This window comes from Argiope bruennichi, chromosome 8 (genome assembly GCF_947563725.1).
Source record: "Argiope bruennichi chromosome 8, qqArgBrue1.1, whole genome shotgun sequence".
Lineage (NCBI taxonomy): Eukaryota > Metazoa > Arthropoda > Arachnida > Araneae > Araneidae > Argiope > Argiope bruennichi.
The window spans coordinates 59,575,794-59,598,097 of NC_079158.1; the positions used below are offsets into that span (position 1 = coordinate 59,575,794).

A 22,304-nucleotide genomic window follows, 5' to 3' on the forward strand; every position below is an offset into this window, starting at 1 on the left:
TTCCGACGCAATTTTTCCCTTCTATGTTTGCCTCGTTCATAAAATCATTTAAAATAGCAAATAATGCGAGAGCGGATGTTTTGAGTTCTATTGGCTTGCAGAAAAGTAGTTCTTCTACTACTGACATATCACAAATTCGAACATAGGCAATTAAATGAACATCTTTATTACTATCTGTTGCTTCGTCAAGCTGTATGGAAAAACAATTTGTCACGCAACTTCGAGAAAAGCTGACACTGTACATCTTCAGCTATATCGCCAATTCGACAAGCAACAGTATCATTTAAAAGTGGTATGGACTACAATTATTTTGAAAAATTATCTCCAAACATAGTTTCTACAATCTCAATTGCTGCTGCAAAATAAGCTCTACACCAATGGTGTGAGGCTTTTTGCATCTGGCTATTTAATGTGAACTTTGTAAAATGCAATTAAAGCTTTTTTATTCACAGACAAAGTTTCTTTAAAAAACAATTTTTGCTTTCTATATGATTTTAATTTTAATTCGAAGAATTCTCTGGGTTTGTTGACGTACTCACTATGAAGCGTTTAAGTTTATTAGGTCTTAGGTCAACTGTGCTGTCTTAGGCCAACATTTTTAAGCAAATGATACTCAGGGGCCTTTCTTCTTCATTTACTTCAGTACTGGTAAACTCAAAATTTAAGTATTCTTGAGAATATTTCCTTGATTTTATTTTCGGAATCACGCTCGTCTGCGGACTTGTTGATGCTTGACTATCGTCTAATGCTTGCTTACTTCCGCTTAAAAATGTATTCATGAGTCTGCATAAATCTGCTGCTGTGAATATTTAATATGGTGAATTGCAATTAACACGTAAACATATATAACATACACATTCACGATAGATTCGATAGCGATAAAAGGATTGACTCGAATGAGACTGGCTGGAATTGAAACTTGCGTTATCGAATATTTTCCTTCTTCCTATGAGAAAACATTTGCTCCGCGCATGCTCGAGACGGCATCGGTCGTGTGTATTCCCTTCCACAAACATTGCTATTTTTTTCACTTTTGTTTTGTCATGCTTCTGTTTTATTTCTTTTATTATTCGAAAAAATGTATTCCCAAGTTTCTAAATTTAGCCCACCCTGTCTAGGTTAACTTTCATTGATGAATTTTTCTACTTTCATATTCTTTTAACGTTATCTCCCTGTTTGGCTTTCATTTCAAATATAATATTTAAATTTTCTCCACTTTCATTCGCTTCATCTGTTCACCGCACGCTTATCTAAAATGCAAGATCTGGTTTCTCGCCAACGTTGGCTCACTTTTACTCTTGTTTTGGCAGCTAGTTAAAAATAATTTAAAAACAGAATCCAAAATACTCAATATACATTATTGTTGTATACATTTTATTGTAAGCGGGGGGCGCAATGAAAATTATGATTGAAAACTGAGCCACGAATACTGAAAGGTTGAGAAAAGCTGCTCTAATACAATAAAACTTCGGAATGAACCACATAATTCATATCTAATATGAAAAGTGAAAAATTGTATTATCTTAATAATTGAATACACTATAATGCAATAAAATCAGGGGGAAGGGTGGTAAAAAAAGTTATTATCGTATATAATTAACAAAAGCAATTCAAAAATAAACTTTTTATTTGGTACCTAGAATGAATTTGAATTGCAGATGATAGTTTAATAGGCAATATAAAAAAAATCAAAGAAAAATTTGAATTACCATCAAAATTTTCATAGTGTAATGGGAGAAAAAAAACGATTATGCATTTTGGATGTTTCCCTTTCAATTGATTTCTTTGGTGGGGGGGGGGGTATTAGATATTGATATATTTACAATTGACAAAATGAATATAAAATATTTAATAAAATCATATATTAAAATTCATTTATTTAGACATTGCGTTATAAATTATAGTATAACATTCACTCTTTTGAATTTTGAACTATCGATTTCGAATGCTCAAAGATAGAGTAATTAGCTACTAAATTCTTATTCCGTCCAAAATTTTTTTTTAAAAAAAATTATATTAATTACATGCCAGCTTTCTACCATCTAGCTCATTCCCTTTTCCAGTTACCGTGTTTACAGACATAGGTGTAAACATGTTTTTTTTTAATTTTGAGAAGTTTTAAAAATTGAGATATTAATATTGCAAGATTTTTTTTTCGATTACTATACTGTCTTTTTGTATATATAGTTTACAAGAAAGTAAAAAACTGTAGAGTAATTTGGGAATATTCATTGTCCAAGTTTGCTATTAGCATTTAAATTCGATGTAAATACAACCAGAAGTCATTGAGAAAAGTTCTTAGTTACAAATTGAAAACTTCTAACAGTTAAAGGGTCCATAGACTGCTATGTAAAAGATAGGCATAAATCTGCTCATTATATGAGAAAAATATTTGGTAGCCTATTGCATAGTTGCTGAATTTAAGAAAGAAATTTCTAGAGATCTGTATCTTCATTTTAATCTTGACTTTGATGAGGAACAGCATTGTCTTCAGCACTTTAAGTATGGTATTCATTTCCTCATAAATTAAAATTTTGATTATTGTCAGAATAATGTTTTAATTCTTAGAATTTTTTTATAGGGATGTAAAAAAAAGTTAATAACTTCCGCTGATTTATGCAGATTATTATTATTACTATGCATGAATTTAAGAATGTAAAATGTTTAAATTATAAAACAAGCGATTTAGAATGATATTTAATGATAGCTTTTAGTTTTCAAACTTTTTAGTGATATACAAAGCTATAGGAAAATTGCTGTTCAAATTAAATTAAATATCTATGGTATGAATGTGTAGTGGTAACATTATAAGCCAGATAACAACTTCCGGAGAGGAGAGTACTCTTTTGTCTAGTGGTTATGTTACTCGGCTATGAACCCTAACGTTGCGAGTTCGAACCCCAACCCGCACATTGGTGACCCTGGTTCTGAATAACCGCATCCTTCATTCAGCTGTCGTGGCTCCATCTACCGGCAGCAACCACTCACACACGCTCGCCGTCACCCGCCATAACACTTGGCGCGATAATCACGTTCGTCGCTCGCCATAACTGGCGCGATAAACTCTACTGACTCAGTGGTGGGGGACTATTGTAGTGGTAACATTATAAGCCAGATAACAACTTCCGGAGAGGAGAGTACTCTTTTGTCTAGTGGTTATGTTACTCGGCTATGAACCCTAACGTTGCGAGTTCGAACCCCAACCCGCACAAATGCAACAGAAACTAAAAAAACGGCATTAAGTCTTATAATAGCTTTTTGAAACAAGATATATTATAGAGAGGAAAAAACGCACAAAAATGCATTAACATTTCTACATACAGCAATGAAAGTTTGAAGTAGTCCAATAAAGACAAATATATATATATATAAAGGGAGGGAAAGACTATTACAAGAAAAGAAAAAAAAAGTTTCAAATATTATGGTGATATGCAAAGATGCTGAAAATAATTTATAAGATTAAATTATATTCATATTCCAATAAAATGTGCTAAATTACATTATTTCAGCTATAATTATTTGACTATAAGTTCCTTTCCTTGCTAAAGTAAAAATGATAAAGGAATTATTAATTATTAAAAGGCACTTTTGCGGCTTGGAAAAAAAAACAAGAATTATTTCAAAATTACCAAGACAGATTTTAGATTCAGTTACATTAAAATCCAGTTTCAAAGCTATTTTAGGACAAATCTCGATAATGAAGATGATGCCTGAGCCATCACTCTTTTTTTCAACTTCAACAGAAGGACGTTTGTCCAGGCATTGAGCCCATATTCATGGTATTTCTTTCAAGTAATCAGGTCTCGAAAACATGAGTGATCTTCCAGTCCCGAAACCAAGACAACTCCTGTGGAGAAAGCAAGTTTATCGATTGAATAGCTCCTATCTCAGACAACTGTATGATAACAATGGGGATGAAACATTTTGGTTTTGCTGTAAATGTATCGCATATTTCATCTTTATATAATGCAGTATTTTTATTTTTACGATAATGTAACATAATCCCGTATGAAAGAATTGGTTGAAAGATTCCAATCATACAGGATTGCAGATTCGATTATACAAAAAATCCACCTTATATGTGGGCTGGACGAACACAAATGTGCTGCAAAGGTTAAAACACGCTGTTCTAGTGCGAAATTTTGGCTTAGGAGCTACCCTCGCCATCTGAGAATGATTTTAAATTATGATTTTTTTTTTCTCAAAATAATTTTTGTCTCGTTGAATAAATTTATTTTTGAATTATTTAGAAACAACCTCTAAAATTTTAAAAGAATCTAGGTAATCGCAAGATAATCTATCTTGAGGGCCAGTTTCAAATTTGTCTGTGTCTCAAAAAGTAACAAATTTAATATTTTTGTTTCTTTTTGTTTTTTATTTTCTTTTATTAATTTCCTTAAATTAATCCACCAACAAGTGCAATTAGAAAGAGTGATAATAAAGTAATTGTAGGAGTTATTCTCCGTGTATATAGTGGCTGTTGCACGTATAAATCTGTCGTAGCCACAAAGCCCTCCAAGTCGAGACAACACCAATTGAACCAGAGGTGATCGTTCTCTGATTCAGGTCTAAATTACGATCTGTGGATGAGTAAATAAAATGTATGAATGAAGTCCGCCCTGTGAAAAAGGCTGTGACGCATGAGTAGCTAAGACGTACTCTTGGTCTTAGATGGCACTTCTGAAACAAGAAATGCTAAAACTCGGCTTCAAATCGCTGATTTAGTCAGCGGGCTTGTCTATGTCAAATACCCTAAACAACAATAACAGGAGTCACTCTATAGAGGAGTATCATATTTTAAATAAATTTCAGAACTTATTGCAATAAAAACCCAAATTTGATATTTTGAATGTAGTCAGTCATAAGAGGTTAAAAAAAGCCCTTAAATATTCATTAGTTTGATGATGTCCATTGATCGAGCATTAAACCGGAAGTCACATTGGTAAGCCGAAAATGTGAATAACCAACCATGTATAAAACATTTCTAAAATCCGGTTTCATGTCCCAAAACAAAACTATTGCTTTTAGCACAAGTCACAAATGTGTTGTTTATGAAAATAGTATGCGTTTTGTCTGCATGTATTTGCTTATGCATGTATTTACATTTGATTTATCTTGCAGCATAAGCCAGTAAAAACACTCTTCAAATACAACACTTGATTAAATTCGGAACTATCTTGAAGTTTCAAAAGTTTATTGAAATATTATTAAATTCAACCCATGAAAGTTCAAAGCCTTTTCACAAATTGATAATATGTATTTTTGAAGGTATATATTTTAAATTATGGATTCAAATGATACTCGTGTGCCCGTTGATGAATTTAATGCTGCTTTATGGAGACGTTATCACAACGGCAAAATTAGAAATGTCTATCCACTGATTAAATATAATGATATTATAGAAAAAATAAAAACAATCGAAGAAAATCCACCGTGTAATACTCCTGGAGAATACTATTTGCTACGAAAATTTATTGTTGTTAATATTAATGGAAAAGAAAGATTGTCCTGCAAGCCTGAAAATTGCATTTTGGCTGAAAATTCTCAGGAAGTTGGTGTTTCTACGAAATTTTATGTTGCACTTGAAGAGATTTATGGTTTTCTGAATGAAGCACATAAATGGATAAAACATGGTTGTAGAGATAGGATAGTCCGTAAACTTCAAAGTCAAGGTATTGTAAACATAACAAGAGACACTGTAGAATTATTCCTTTCTTTCTGTAAACTTTGCAGGCCAGGGAAAAATTCTGCATCTCGTAGAATTGGACCTAAAAGTCAATCAGTCCAAGTTTCAGGCAATCCTGTATCTAAAAATATCCAAGAAATTCCATTAACTATAGAAAATGGGACAGAAAACACTGTTTTAAAGAATCTTTTATCTTCAGAAGCCAAAACTGAATTGAATCAAAATAATTCTATACCACAAACTACTGTTTGCACATTTACTAGAGGATTTATAGATTTAATTGATTATAGTTTTTCACCAGATGGAGATTATAGATATGTGTTTTTATATATGGATGTACAGACTTGTCTTTGTGCTTTGTATCCAGTTAGATGTAAATGTACTTTTGAAATAGTATCTCATCTTCTTAGTGTTTTCACTCTATTGGGTCCACCTCAGGTTTTGCATAGCAATTTTGAAAACAATTTTTTATTTTCTATTATTCAAGAACTAAAACAGGCTCTACCAGAACTTATATTAGTTTCAGGCTCAACAAATTATGCAGAAGTTCAGGAAGTTGCACAAAATTGTATCTGTGAGGTAAATTCCATGTTAAAAACATGGATGTGTGAAACTAAGTCTAATCATTGGAGCTATGGTTTGAAATTAGTGCAATTGAGAAAAAATACCAAAATCCCCTGTAATAGTTCTAAGTCTTCATATGAATGCTTTTTTGGACATTCCTTAAATTCAAATTTGTCATCTGAAATTGACATAAATCTGTTAAAGAAAGCAGATAAAGAAGAAAACTTATTGAGTCTTATAAATGAACAGAATTTATCTGAAGTAAGTTTCACAATGTTGTTAATAATACTTTATCTCTCCATTTTCCTCATTAACTCGCAACATCCTATTTATAGAACAATTATATTTCATTTCTGTTGGTGAAACAAATAATTTTTTTTTTAATCTTGCAAGTTAATATATATTTATAAGTAATTTTCAACTGACATATAACACCTATCAGTCAAATTTTGAAATCAAGGATTTGCCATTTTAAAATTATTTTGTATCTTTAATTTATTTTTGGTAATGCAAGATCTTGATATTTTACTATGGTTTAAAAGTCTCTTTATATATATGTGTGTGTGCGTGTAAAATGTTTGCAAAGGAGTTTCTATCAATTATTTTTCTCTTAAAAAAACAACAAAAAAATTTTATTTTATTTTACAGTTAGTATTATTATAAAATTAGGTGAAATTAACTAAAATCTATGTTTGAGCTAAACCAATACTGTTAATCCAGTAAGATTATGCAAGTATAGAAATGGCAGAACAGCTTGCAGTTGTTCTGTCTATAAAAGTACATGCTATTGTTTTTTTTTTTTGCTGTTTTTTTTTCTGTTCATGCATAGTATTTTTTCTACACAGTGGGATTTTGCAGAATTGATTGACTTTATTTAAACACTCCTTTAAATTAAGTTATCGAGTTAGTATTCCTTTTTGCTATAAAAGTGAAAACTCGTGAATATATTTTACATTTAGAAATCCAAAGTATTAAAAAAATTTCCAAACTAAGCTCACAAGAAAGGTTTTATAATAATTAAATAGTGTTATCTTTAAAGTTATCACTCCTATTGAATAAACACTATAGAATTTTTAGATTTATATTAAATCGCCTTAATAAAATTTAATTATGGTGATTTTATTCAGAAAATCAGATTATGCAGAATAGGAAAAGATTATTAAGTTGTTTAATTTCTATAAATATTGTAAATAGTTTTTTTTTGTTTTTTTTGTACTTGCTTTCTTTCACAGCCCCTCAGTGTACTTGGTGATTTTCAAATTACACCCAAATGGCTATGTTTCATTATGCATTAAAATACCAAGATTTTACCAAAATGATTGCATTTTTGGGTTTACTTGGTGATTTTTCAGATCATACCAAGATCCATTGTATATAAGATGCTAAGATAGTTAGTTGTATTCCTAGGTTTACTTGGCAATTCTTAGATTATGCCAAAGTAATTGGTTTACTTGATGATTTACAGATTGTAACATATTGCCAATCACTAAGTCACGTTTGCATTTTATTTTTTTTTTCATTTATTACAGGCACCGTAAAATAAACAAGTATTTTTTTCCTTGCTAGCACAGCAATAGCCAGAGTGAATAACAAATGTGACTGCATTAATCGTGCATGGCAAAACATATATTTATTGCCAATTTTATAAGAAAAGGAAGGATAGGAGACTTTATGCCTTTCCATTATTAGTGTTATCTAGAAGTTTGAAGAAGGAGAGCAAAGAATTGAGTATCATGACTTGATAAGAGTTCTAAATTATAAAGTCTTATCTTAAAGTATTCCTCATGTCACTTCAAAGTGAACATCAATCAAATTAAATCAAGTATACAGTTTATATATATATATATATATATATATATATATATATATATATATATATATATATATAAGCTTTAAGCTTCCAGTTTAGGCTCACATTGACTTATTTTTTAAACTAGTGTTTCTCATCCTAATAGTTTTTAAACTAACCAACATATCAATTAAAAGGATATTATATCTTCTATAATTCTATGTATTAGTTTATTTATCGATGTATGAATATTGAAAAAATTACTTATATAAATCATTTTCTCTTATTTAATACAATATTAACTTTCCTGAAGATTAGAATTCAGCTGTTCTTCATTAATTTTATTGCATTCTTTTGCTGTTTCAGAAAGTGGTTCCTTCTTCACAACAAACTTGTGAACATCTGCAAGTGTCACTGGATCCAAAAATATGCTCACTGGTTCAAAATAATGTGCCTTCTGATTTGCTAGAATCTGAAGTGAGTGCTTATTATCAAAATTAATTTTTCTTACATTCTGGTTCTTTTCTTCATTCATATAAAAAAATTAATTTTACTTAATGAAAAGATTAAGAAATATTCAATCAGCAAGCAATTTCCAGGTCTATTTAATTATTTTCCACATTATCAGATACCATGGGTAGCAATAGCTTAGTGGGGGTAAATAGCACATAAATACATTTGAATTTCCAACCTTCACTTTTAATTAATGTAAATGACTGTTTTTTAGCCCACATTATATTTGAGCTAAAAAATGTATAAATAGCCTTGCATTTTGTTTCTATGGCTGCCATAATTTCTATAAACTTTCTATCGCAGTATGGCCAGTTGCCAGGAGTCATCATTTATATTAAATGAAGCAGGGTTTATAATTTTATAGCTGGGCTATTTGAAATGAATTTATTAGTAAAAGTTTGTATTAATATACTAAAGAGTAGATTTTTTTATTTTAATATTTTTACTTTTTTGTCTCTAATTTATAATTCATTACTACAAACATAATTTTTTTAATACTTTTTCTCTAATTCACTGCATAACATTTCAAATATGGAATTAAAATTTAAGTAAGTTAATTTGTTAACTGATAATTTGATACTGAAAGTGTTAAAATGATACAATTTCATCAAGAACACATAAGTGTATAAAATTTTGTAACTCTAGTGCATCAAGAAGTGAGTGAAAAGTCAATTTCTAAATTCTATCTTTATGAACATGGAACAAGTCAAGTCAAATAAAAAAATCTGCAAAAATCATTTGAAGACTAATATTTATATTGAAATCTAATAAGACAATTGGAATGGATGGATGGAAAACTTGGCTACTAACTTGACCCAACCCAGCCATGTGAGTTCTTTCTATACTAATGGGCCATTTTCTTTTTCAAATGAAGGATTCAGGATGTAAAGTAAGGGCAACCTTGGTGATAATTTGCTTTATCATTTGCTTGCCTGCATTCCTCATTTGAAGCAGAAACTGGTGCTAAAATGGCCAATTAATATAGAACTTGCACATCAAGTTTTGCAGGGTTAATTATGAAATTATTTAACATTTAACTTTATTCAGTCAAAATTAATTATAATTCATAAAAAAGTATCTAATTTTTTCATTAATGGACTACATTGAATAACTGAATATTTTTTATATTAAAATTTAATCAGTTTTATTGCTTATTAAAAATTAGAAAATTATAGATGTGCTACAATTTTGTGAAAATTATAGAAATACTAGATTAAAGCAAGGTTGAAAAAGTTTTCAAGTGACTTGAAAGTTTGATGACCTAATATGTGAAATATAAAGTGTTCATGAAATTAGTTAATTTGTTATTTTTAGATATTTATTGATAGACTAGCCGCCTTTGGCGACCAGCCGGTTCACCAATCTTAATGTTCGTTAAAATTTTAATTAAATATTTTATGCAATTCCTACTTTAATAGCTTCTTCATCAAAATATTTTAAAACTTCAGATTTTGATAGTCATATAATTCACTCATAATAGATTACAACATATCTAGTGAAATGATAATTTGTAGTTTGCCTACAATTAACATGTGGTTTTAATTTTTTAGTAGCAAAAAATTTCAAATTAAAAAGAAAATCAATGCAAAGATCATCCATAATTCATTCTAAGTACAATACCTCCCCCCACCCCCTATTTATTCCAACTAAAAATTTATTATTTTGTTTTGACCCATATTCTTACCATCACTTGTAATGTCTAAATTATTGAATAGAATTTCTTGCTTTCAACTCAGGATAGTTATAACATTTTATTGGATAAAATGCAAAATGAGTTCTTATATTTACCATCATAGCTGAAAAGTATGCTCATCACTGCTGTTGAAATTGAAGCAAATTTACTATCTTTGAAGAGAAAAACAAATATTTAAAGAGCATGAAAAATTGTAAAGAACTTCCAATATTTTTATATTGACAAAATTGTGTTATGTCATTTAGAAGATTTATAAATCTTTTACTGAGCATCTGAAGACAAAATGCTTGTTGAATTACATATCATAAATCTTTAGTTTTGCAAATTACCTTCTTCTAAACTCCCAAAATTCCCATTTTTAATTGATCATGGTGAAATCTGTTTTAGAGTTGAAGGGGACTAAGTTCCGATCTAATGCCATTAAAGGTCTGCTGTATATATGGAGCTGGTACACACTAAATCTGATGTAGGTCAAACATTTTGTTTCAGATGTATTAAGAAAATTTTGAGAGAAGGTTCTGTGACGTATGTTCCTTCTCTTCGGGCCACAGTTCAAAATCGCAAGGCTGTCCCTAAATAGTCCTCATGTTACTTGGAAATAAGTTAATAATATAATTAAACTACATTTTAATTATATTAACCCATTAATGAACCTATGAGTTAGCATTAAGAGAAAAAAAGTAAGTTCATTTTTGAGACAGTTGATCTGGGAACCATTACATTTAGTTTATTTGGATACATTGATGTCTTGTACTGGGATGGTTTTTTTTTTTTTTTTTGGTTTACTCTGTTATGAAGTTTTACTATAGAACTTATACAATAAGGCTCAGTGTTCTGAATGTTGAAACAAAAATTTAAACAATTAATTTTGCTATAATCAAAAATATCAATGTGAAAAAAAATGTAATAATTTTTTTGACTTGGTTGATTTTTAATTAGCAAGGAATTAATTTAGACCAGGTATATGTGAATTAACCTGGTGATATATTGATTCACATTCATTTGGATATCAATGGACTTACTTCGTCAATATTTTTTTAATAGATTTTTGCATTATTTTGAAGACTTATTGTTAAATATGTACAAAATAAGTACTATAAAAAAAATCTTAGCTAAGATTATGATTCAGTTAGCAAAAAAATCTGATCCAATAGCCTTATATGGGGTTCGAAGATAGCATACGTATTTATGACTGGTTACTGAATCAATCCCTTTGAGTATACAAATTAACCATTGCTTTTGTTCTTCACTAATATGCATGAACATGATACCTTTGACTGAGAACTTACACAAATTATTCTCTCTTAAAAATAACGTTAAATTTAAACACTAACTACATTAGAATTCAAACACTAACTACATTAGAATTCAAACACTCATTGATTATGCAATGCTTTTTTGCTAGAAAAATAACATTAAACATTACTGCACTAGAATTCATTATGCAACGCTTTGTTAATTTCCTAGTTTACATATCTCTTGTGTTAACTTACTGATAGAATTTCGGCTTTGCCATTGTTTGAAAATCTGTAAGAATGATTTTAGAAATTATCCTTTCATTTTGATGAAATGTGATATTTTTATACATTTTTTAATCATAGCTGACATTTACTTGAATTTTGTTAATAATTGTCATAGTTTATTCTTGTAACAATTTTTTTATTTTGGAAGTTTTTGACAGTTAATTTTTCTTTTAAGAATGAACAAAATCTTTCTCCTGTGATAAAACCTGAACCTCTCTCTGATACAGAGGCACAAAAAGCAAATGGTTTTGAGATAAGTGATTCATCAAATGACAGCTGCATGTCACCAGGTCTTGGAAATTTAGAAGTAAATATATTATTCTAGTATTCTCCTTAATTCCTTTAATTTTTGTATAATGAATGCTTTAGTTTAAAGATATCCTCAGTATTGTAAATATGTACCAAGATAGATTATTGTTGAATTAGCATCTTTTTAAAATTTTTTTATTCAAGAGTGTTGGGCCACAGTGGCCTGGAATGAAGAACTAGATCTATTTCTTTGTAAAAATCATCTTAACAGCCATCAGTTAAACACAATCTTCTTTCAAATAAGAGTGGGGCCGAGGTAGCTGGTGGTAAGGTCTCGGCTTCGGAATCAGAGGGCTTCAGGTTCAAGACTTAATTCCACCGAAGAACTGTTATGTAAGCAAGTGTGGTGTGTGTTAAATCCATCAGAGCCAAACGTCCTTCCGCTGGTGTGGTATGAAAGTTTGGAGAGCTGCGTGGGTGCCAGCTCAGGTGTCGTCCTCGTCATCTGACTTCGGTTCAAAATTACGAGGTACATTGCAAAATAGCCCTAATGTTGCTTTAAAACGGGACATTAATATAACTAAACTAAGTGTGAAGTGTAAATGAGTAGAGTGTTATGAATGTATCTCCGCTCATTGCTGGAATACAATTAAGGTGCTTGCTTATGCAATGCTTACAGATAGAAGAGCAAGATTTTACAAATTCTATGGTATTTATTTCAAGAGTATGCTTGACAGTTTTATAACTTCAATCATACATTCAACATTAGTTTTTCCAGAACCTAATGAATTTAAAATAACATAAGGGACTAAAACATTAACTTATTATTGAGAAATACAAACCCTGTTTAAAAATATTACTATTCCCACTTTTGATTTTTTGAAGGGAATGGATATCTGGTAGCAGAAAGGATTAAATGTTAGCATCAGATTATTATTTTATATGGATTATAAATTCTACTACCGAAGATATTATTCACAACTCTAAACTGGATTAATTTATGATAATATCAAGAATAAAATTATTATTATTGCCAAAATTAAAAAAATATATATCACAATTTCTGATTTATTACACATATTAAATGAAGAACACATTAGAAGGATCTTGATTATATGTGACATATTTCATAAGAGAGAGAAATGAAAAGAGTTAGCTATGTTACGCAGTTTTATATGCAATAAAGCAGGAAATAATTTTTATATTCACACTTGCAATAAAAGGGGGAAGAAATTTCAGACAGCAAAATTTATTGTAAGTGGATTTTATTTAATTTTAAACATTTTGTTCATAAAGACAAAATTAACAGATTCAATTTCAACTGTAAAACAATTTTGCTTAGTGAAAGATTCATTATATATTCATATATATGTAAACATATTTTAGCAGATGCATGGCCGAGAAGAAGAAACTTTTGAAATTTTAAAACATTGATTTATTTCATCATGGGAAGCATAATTTATGAACAAAGAATAAGTGGTTAGAAATATGAAAAGAATGTTGTAAGCATTAAGTGAAGCACCCTTCACACCAAATTCAGCAGTTTTACAAAGAGCATGCAGAATTAATTAAATAAAAAAGTGGGAATTAGATCAGGAAATAAGAGAACATTTTAGAATGAAGTTAATATGGGTTAAATAAAGATAAAAATTTGGAAATTAATGAAGGATTAGGAATTAATTAGATTAAGAGATATCATTACATTAGATATTTATATATAGGGAGAGAAATATTATTTAGTGCCTAAATAATTCTTTTATTATTTTCTAAAGGCAAAAAAAAAATATTTTAGTTGTTACTTGTTGATAAATATTTTAATAATATAATGTAAAATTCCAGCAGATATGTAGTTATATATAAAATAAAATTGGTATGTAATTATTTGACTCAAAAATGTTTTATTTTAATCTTAAATTAATCTATAAATATATGAGATGCTCATTTACTAACTTTTTTGAACATTTGCAAAGAATTGGACTCCATGACAGATCTAAGGAAAATATAGTGCATGGAGTTGTAAGTAACCTGAATTTGTAAAGAGAGAAATTCAAGACTGGAGTATATAATTTTGAAATGAAAATTCTCTTGATGAAGAATATATTTAGCATTTTTTGAGGCTGCCAATGTGATAGGTATGGAAGATAAATAATATCAGTGAAAATTACTGTAATTTGAATAACAAAAGCTAGGTAAATTCAAAGTTTTTTGCAATTCAGAAGTCAAAGTAGAAGAATTTTTATGTTTCAAAAAGATATATAAATATGTATATAATTCTGAATTTTTCCGATTTCGTTTATATAAGCCTGCTAAATAGTGCCGCATTGAAAAGAAGTAATCGACTCTCCATAGCCGAATGGTCATCACACTGGTCTTGTAAACCAGAAATTGTGAGTTTGAATCCCACTAGATGCAAATAAGATTCGAAATTTGTGTAAATATTTTCCCTTGATTTATGTTCTCCTTTATTTCATGTTCCTAAGGATTCTAGACCTTTCTTTAGTTTACCAGTTAAGTGCTGTGGACTTTTGTCCCCAGAAAAGTATTCTGGAACTTTCCCTGCTGATATAAAAGCCAAAGATCTCTCAGACATGGGGTTCTGAGTTCAGAGTTGAGTTAATAAATTGGTTTAGCTTTACTTCCTGTGTGTCATTGAGTTCCACACTAAAGTACCTACGTGACAGTATGAAATCTATAAAGAGAATGACACCTGTCATTCTCTTTATAGATGTGAGTATGATATAAAACTTTGATGAATATGGTATGGTTCAGATGTCATATATTCATGCCTGATTGCAAGATTTTCCTTTAGTAATCTGCATGTAGATTCCAAATGGGAAGTTGGTCTAAAAAAATTTTATATATCCAATTTCTCTGTTAGTCATCGTCCTTTGTAACAGCTTAAGATTCTATTTGATTATTTTTGTTACTTGACCATTCATAATACTGTCTGATACAGCAATCAATAACAATTTTTTTCTTCTTCTGTATGTAAAAGTCTTAAGTAAAATATTCTTTAGTTGTATTTCAAAAATCGTAATGTTCTGCCATGATATAATTTTTGGAAGAATATTATTATTAATTCTACTTTTTATTAAAAAAATTCCTTTTTTATATTGTAGATTGTAATCAAACAAGAAGTAGATGATGAAGATTCTTGATATATGAATTGAAATCAAAGAAATGGTAAATTATTTTTTTCAAATTTTCTACAGGCATGAAGATAGATTTCTTTTTCTTTTTTGTTCAGTAAATTATTGATTGCAATTTTCACATGTTAAGATGAAAATTAATTGATCTATTATTTTATTTTTCTATTTAACCATGTAAAACGTATTACATGTTTTATATGCATAAAGCATGAATGTACATGACAAAGAACTCACTCTTTTTATATATTGTCAAATGGCAAGAGTCAAATGTAAACAAACCATTCCATGAACATTTCAGATTGCTTTATTAAACCATTTTACAGCTGCACTTAATTCAACACTCAGCTTAGATAATTTAAGGGGTTACAAAATATTATTAGAAATGCTCAGAAGAGACCTCGCCATATCAGCAAAAGCTCTATTCAGAAAGATGTAAAAGAAATCAAGAATTTTGATCAGTCTAGTTTCATCAAACTTTACTATCGCCAGATGGATAATTGCTGTGACTTGCATATGGAATTTGTTGTTCATCTATTCATAATATGAAATGAAATCTCCTGAAATCATCTATATGTTTGAAAGAGAAAAACTCGAGAAATACTTAACCGATATTGAAGATATTTGTATCATTTTATAGGGCATCTATTGTGAAAGGTTTCAGTATATTGAAGTCATATCAAAATAAAAAAAAAGGAGTTTTATAATTGAGATTTTAATAATTTTTTTTTATGATTCGCGTATGCGTAAAAACAACAGTATCTGTGCTTTGCACTTATCCGCACATATGCGAAAACCTCAAATTGCACATGCACAATTAACAAGAGCTGTGGTATGCAAATGCAATACATTTCTTTGCCTATAAAAAGGAAATCCAACTTTGGCCGGAGTACAAAGCACTACGTTTGTTATGCGATAATGAAAATATAAAGGAAAGAAACGTTCAGTTAGTGAATATCGGAGGAAGAATGTCCACACTTAAGCGAAGAATGTTTTTCTCATGGATTACTTTATGGGCACTTTTTATAGCTACATCCAAACAAAATTTTTCTGTCGTGGCACCGGGAGGAAAAACAACCAATATAGTTTACAAAGAAATATTATAAAGCAAGCTGTATTTTATTTTCATATCAGATTATACAGAGTTGATAAGTGTGGAACAATGTATAGAATGACTTATTTGTATATTTTTAAATTTTAAAATAGCTTTTCTATTGTATATTTTTAGTGCATTTTTTTTTGTCTAAGAACTTATCATATTTTTACCTTTTTAACAGAAGAAATGTTTCTGAATGTGTGCTGTAAAAAATTGTTTTGTAGTTATTTTTGATAATTTTTAAATATATTTTTATGTTTGTTTGATGTTACGTAATATGCCTGTGTCATATCGGGTGGAGGCTCCTCTTTGATGTTATGTCACGGGCAATGCTGTGCGGGTACTGCTAGTATCTTCTAAAATTATCATCGCATAAAAATTAGAATTGATTTCATTTTTGAAATGTTTTTTTCTTTAAATTTATTGATACACAATTGGGTGATTGGTTTTTAATGTTATGAGGAAATTCAAACTATCAGGATATTCGCTTGATTTCGTCAAAGTTAACATTTAAAAAAAAAAGTGCTCTCTTTGAATATTAACCCTGAAGTAGATTTTCCAGAGCCACTTTTATTTCATAGAATATATACTTTTTAATTTGCCTTTTCGATAATTTGTAGTAAACTGATTCTATTAAATTCATATTTATAGTAGTATCAAATAAGTAAAATTTCAAAATAAATAAATAATTTCATATTAATTTATTGGCAGACAAATTCCATAATCTGAACAAAAATGGTAGTTTCCTGCTTTTTTTTTTGTTAAAAAACAGTGAAGTAAATCATAATTTATAAATCACCAATCGAAGGTGGAATATTAAAGAAAATCAGTTTTAGTAGTTGTTCTTAAAATGAAATAGCATTTCAAAATATTTGAATAATTAGTTATTATTTTCAAAACATCTATAAAGGTTAATAAATTTTTCTTTACAATGAGAGATTCACTCAAAAAAAAAAAAATTAAAATATCCAAGATTGATTGCTAATTAACTATATATACTTTAGCTGAAAATAAGTAAAATTGTTTTTCATTTTTCTGTTTACAGCTATCAATGTTTTTTAATGCTGAGTAACTTGGAAATTAGAATGATTTAATTAATATATTAATAACGTTTTCTTCTTTTATAGGGCATTTATAGAAAAATGAAGAAGTGATATCTGATTTATCAAATACATTCCAAAGAAAACTGTGGAAGATTATAGATTTATTTATGACAGTTTGTTTTTGAAACATTTTTAGGAATACTTTTTATTATTGTAATTATGAAAAGTATAATAAATTCTAAAAACAAATAATAAAGAAAATACAATGTTATGCATTTATAAAAAGGTTTCTTTATCTATATTCATGCAACATCTGAAATAGTCCTAAAGATGTGTTTTTAAAATATAGAATCTATTATAGAATATTAGAAGTAGAATTTTTAAAAAATTTCTCCAGACAGAGGAAAAACAAATTCTTTTCAGCAAGCTGGAAGGCAAAGGTAGATTCCTTTTTATTTAAGTTAATATTTCTTGAATCTAATTTCAGACATAATTGAGACTTCAAAATCACTTTTTAACCCCTAACTTCTAAGATATTGCAGTTATCGAAAAGCTTTAAAGATTCTTGTCTTAATGAAGCATTAATCTGATTTATTTTTTTTTATCTTCAATATTAAGGAAGTTATAGCAAAATAAAAATTTAGACACCCCCACCATTTCTACCCTCCTTAAGCAAAATGGCCCATTTACAAACTCATTTGAGGTTTCTACATTTCTAACATACTCCAAACGGGTTAAATCCAAACAATATTACTGCAGTTATTTTGTAACATGGGGAAAGTTATATATATATGTAAACATAATTTTTGAAGCAGAATTGTGGTCGAAGACACTTTGAATTTTTAACTTCATTTTATTCCATCCCGGGAGGTTTGATTTATGTACAAGCAGAAGCGACGAGCACATCAACACAGAACTACACAACAGCGGAATGAGGAAAAACTAATGAAAGATTTATCCCCGTGATTATATACTGTGAGATCTTCATAGGGATTTCTTTATGCATGTCAATTTTGGTATGGAAATTATAAGGTTCTTTAAAGGAATGTGTTTGACTTGGCAATTTTTTATCCCTTCACTCGGAGTGTGGGAACTTGTCGACTTCAGTAATTTTAGAACTTATGTTGAATTAATTAAATAAAAATGGTGAAATTGGATTGGAACCTAAAAATTAGGAAATTAACTAAGCTTAAATTAGATTTTAAAATATCGTTACATATATATATATGTAACGATATTTTAATTCTAATTTCAATTTAATTAATTTCCATGGTTTTATCTTAATTTAGCCCATAGTAACTTCATTCTAAAAATATTCTCCTATTTCGTGATCCAATTCCACTTTCGGTTTAATTAATTCTTCTGTAAAACTAATGCACCATCAGTACTACGTACCAAATGAAAGTGATACTTCCGTTGCCCTTGTCAAGGGTCAACATATGTATTCCATCTGCGCGTGGCCGGAAATCCTATGTTATATAAGACTAATGATCATTTGTTTCGCCTTCTCTTTTGCCCTTCTTTCTTACTTCTGCTTTTGCGCTCTGCTTGTAAATAAATTGCTTTCACGAAATGGATATTAAAATTAGTTTAAAAATATAACATGTCTCTTCAACGTCTTCGAACTTGCCTTCTGCTTCAACAAAAATATGTTACATATATAAACTCTTGAACGAAATGGGTTTTCAGTTCCAGGGACCATGATTGGTGAAGATCTTTAGAAAGTTTCCTAATGTCTAGTCATGAGAACCATTGCAATAGGTAGTCTTCCTATAGGAATCTACCTAAAATGCTATGTATATTATTCTAATTTGTTTAAATATTGGAGGAAATTTGGACTCGAATATCATTACTTTCATTTGATTTAAAACGACAAGCTTTTCAGATATTAGAGAGACTCAAACCAAGACAAAGAGTTTAAAGCTGACATTATTATCGCTAATCAGGGATGTCTGTTCACTTTACAATCAACATTAATGATAACAATAAAAGGAGCTTTGACAGTTCATTAAAATACAATTATGTGCAAAATAAAAATCCATTAGAAATTTGTTTTTTAAAAGGGCTGAAAATGTAGGGGGTTCAGATTCATAATTTTGTTTACTTTAAATGAACACTAATTATAAATAGAACATTTCAATCAAAATTGGATAAGGAGTGAAGAATGCATTACCTGTTTATTCAAGATATTGAATCTATTTATTTCAATATGGTCAAAACTTACAAATGGTATATCTTAATAACCGTCTTTAAAAAAAAATGTGTTTATCCATAAAAGTAATGCTGTTTAAATTAATGATAATTGTACGATAAAAGCAAAACTGTGCAGAAATTCAGTAATGCTTATTTGAATTTAACTGGTATTAAGAAAAAAATATAATTACCATACTATTATTTCTTTCTCATAAAAAAGAGAAAATATTGTAAATATCAAAAGAATCAACTTCTAAATCTTCGAGAATTTTGACATTTTAAGCATCAGATCAGAAAGAACAAAAAAAAAAAAAAAAAGAATCCCCCTTTTAAGCCTACATGCAAAATTCTCTTCCATTTGTCTAAAATAAAGAAAATTTTCTCCTGTAATTTCATGAGAGTGATAGGAAAGTATAAGAGAGAATGCAACTAATGGAAACTTTCCTATAGTTATGTGCATAAATTAGAAAATTTAAAGGATGACTGGAATCTCTAGTATCCAAATCATAGTGTGAAAACTTTTAATCAATTTTGAGATTGCATTTAAAAATTTACTATTAATTATAGCAATGATAATGTGCACATATTTATTACTCTCACTTTGTAATGTGCATGCATATAAATGCAGTAAATACCAAAATTAAAAGTTTTGTTGTAAAATAATATATACATCTTAAATTATTAAAATTACAAAAAAAATTGATAATATTCTGAAGTTTTTGTGGCAGAATATTAACTTTTCTATTCATTTTTAAGTAAAATTTTTAAAATGTTGATTGGAATATCATTAAAAAAAAACTTTATTGTTGAACATTAATTATATGGCATAACTTGGTAAATATTGATCCGATGCTCTATCCCCATGATAGTGTTATACAATTTTTGCATCATACATGTCATGGTGACATATCACACAATATTTACATAAAGCATCAAGTATATAAATATTATTGTGTTAAAATGAGTCGAAATTCATGATTGAAAATGACTTTTCAGCCCGCAACTTCGAAGCATATTACAGCTATTGAAGAACTTTCAGTTAAATGTAGGCTATAATTCACTTAATTTGACTGACTTCTCTCTTCAGTAAGGAAGTGACAGAAACAATAAAATTTCAATTTCTCATCATTTCCATTCTCTCTTAAATGGACAATCTATTTATAGACTCTCTCCCTTATAATGTGATACAAATGATATTACACTGACATAAATTTAATAATTATTTTTATTCACAAGATAACATGGTAAAAGTATTAGATTTATATAGAAAATTTATGCTGTATAAACTTTTAAATGGAAGGTAAATAAGAGCTCTAAGAATCATGACTACTGAAGATCTGTAAATTTTTTTCTGAAGTTATGTTATAAGAATTATTTCAATTAATATTATTCCTAAAAGGAAATTACTTAAAACATTTTAGAATGTTTATTATCATGTATGTGAACATAGCTGCAAAAATGAAAATTGGAAACTGAACAATGATGCAGAAACAGCTTTTGAATATAAATTTGTATCAAATTTTGGAATAAATATATCAAAAGAAAATATATATTTATGTGCTTATAAAAATGATAACTCCAAGCTCAATAAATGAAATAAGTGGTATTTGGCACATGGATTTGACAACAAAATTCTATACCCAACAAATTTTGAATTCAATTATCAGTCAAAAAAAAGATTCTGAAAACACATTTTTCAATTATCTTCATTTTACTAAGAAGGATACAAAAGTTTAAGTGCACAAAAAAAAATAAAGGGAACAACATGACTGCATATCTTTGATAAAGGTTAAGGACATAAAATTAACAAGCACCAAAATTTCATAGTGGAAAAGAAAAGAATTTTGATTTTTTTTAAATGAAAATGTGACTTTAAAAAATAATTTTACGCCCTGTTACAGCTCTAAAAGACAATCTATCACAGAGTGAAATTTAGATAATGTGGAAATTATGACAACAACATAAAAATATTAATCATACAAAAATTAGATTTTGTTAAAAGCATATTAAATGTAACATTCCAGGGATCAAAGAAATATCCATATGGTCAATGAATTCAAATTAATCAAGTCCTATTATATAAAAAAAAAAATTTGATATATGTGGATATATGTATTATTTAAAACTGGAAACCTGAAATTCATTGAATATAGTTGATTCAAATATGTAATTAAATGTATAAATATCCAAATTATCACAATTATGAGAGGTCAGTAAACTTTTCATGATAGTGCAGGTAAAGTGTCCATAAAATCAATTTTCAATATGGCAAAGATCAGAATCAAAAAACATAGATTATCAAGTGCTGACTGCAATTCAAAATATTTTAATTAGTTTCATCTTCACTGTTTCCCAACATTACACTAACTTATTTCATAAAAACATGCCTTAAAGCTTTATAGATGAATTCTTTTTTCAGAAAGTTCAATACTTACAAAACATTTTAAAATCATACAGAAAAATAATACATATATAGAGTAGTTATAAGGAAACTGCTTATACACTATTCGTTTTAAATTCCACATCACAAACAATTAGCATACAAATTTCGATTTAATTTGCATGTGAATTCCAATCATTTCAAATTCAACAGCGAAATCTGATAATTTTTCTAGAAAACTCGTAAGAATTTTAAGAATAATAATAAAAAAAAAAACTTAGTCAACTGACAACAAACCATTCAAAACAAATCATATGGTTACCATAAAGAGCAGTGCGACATATAACGGCACGATTGGTAGCCACGTCCAATAACATGCTTTGTACTGCACCTATCTGTTTCATTTATTGAGCGAGCAACAGCCAAATA

At 28.7% G+C, this 22,304-nt stretch overlaps 1 protein-coding gene across 1 annotated transcript; it reads left to right on the forward strand.

Moving 5' to 3' along the window:
* The first annotated feature begins 5,018 nt into the window (after positions 1-5,018).
* On the forward strand, positions 5,019-17,497 carry LOC129981893 (KRAB-A domain-containing protein 2-like). The gene is made up of 5 exons (XM_056092939.1): positions 5,019-6,511; positions 8,406-8,516; positions 11,944-12,075; positions 15,137-15,200; positions 17,387-17,497. Exons 1-4 carry the CDS (start codon positions 5,285-5,287, stop codon positions 15,173-15,175), a joined length of 1,509 nt encoding a protein of 502 aa, XP_055948914.1. The 5' UTR covers positions 5,019-5,284; the 3' UTR covers positions 15,176-15,200; positions 17,387-17,497.
* The last annotated feature ends 4,807 nt before the right edge of the window (positions 17,498-22,304 follow it).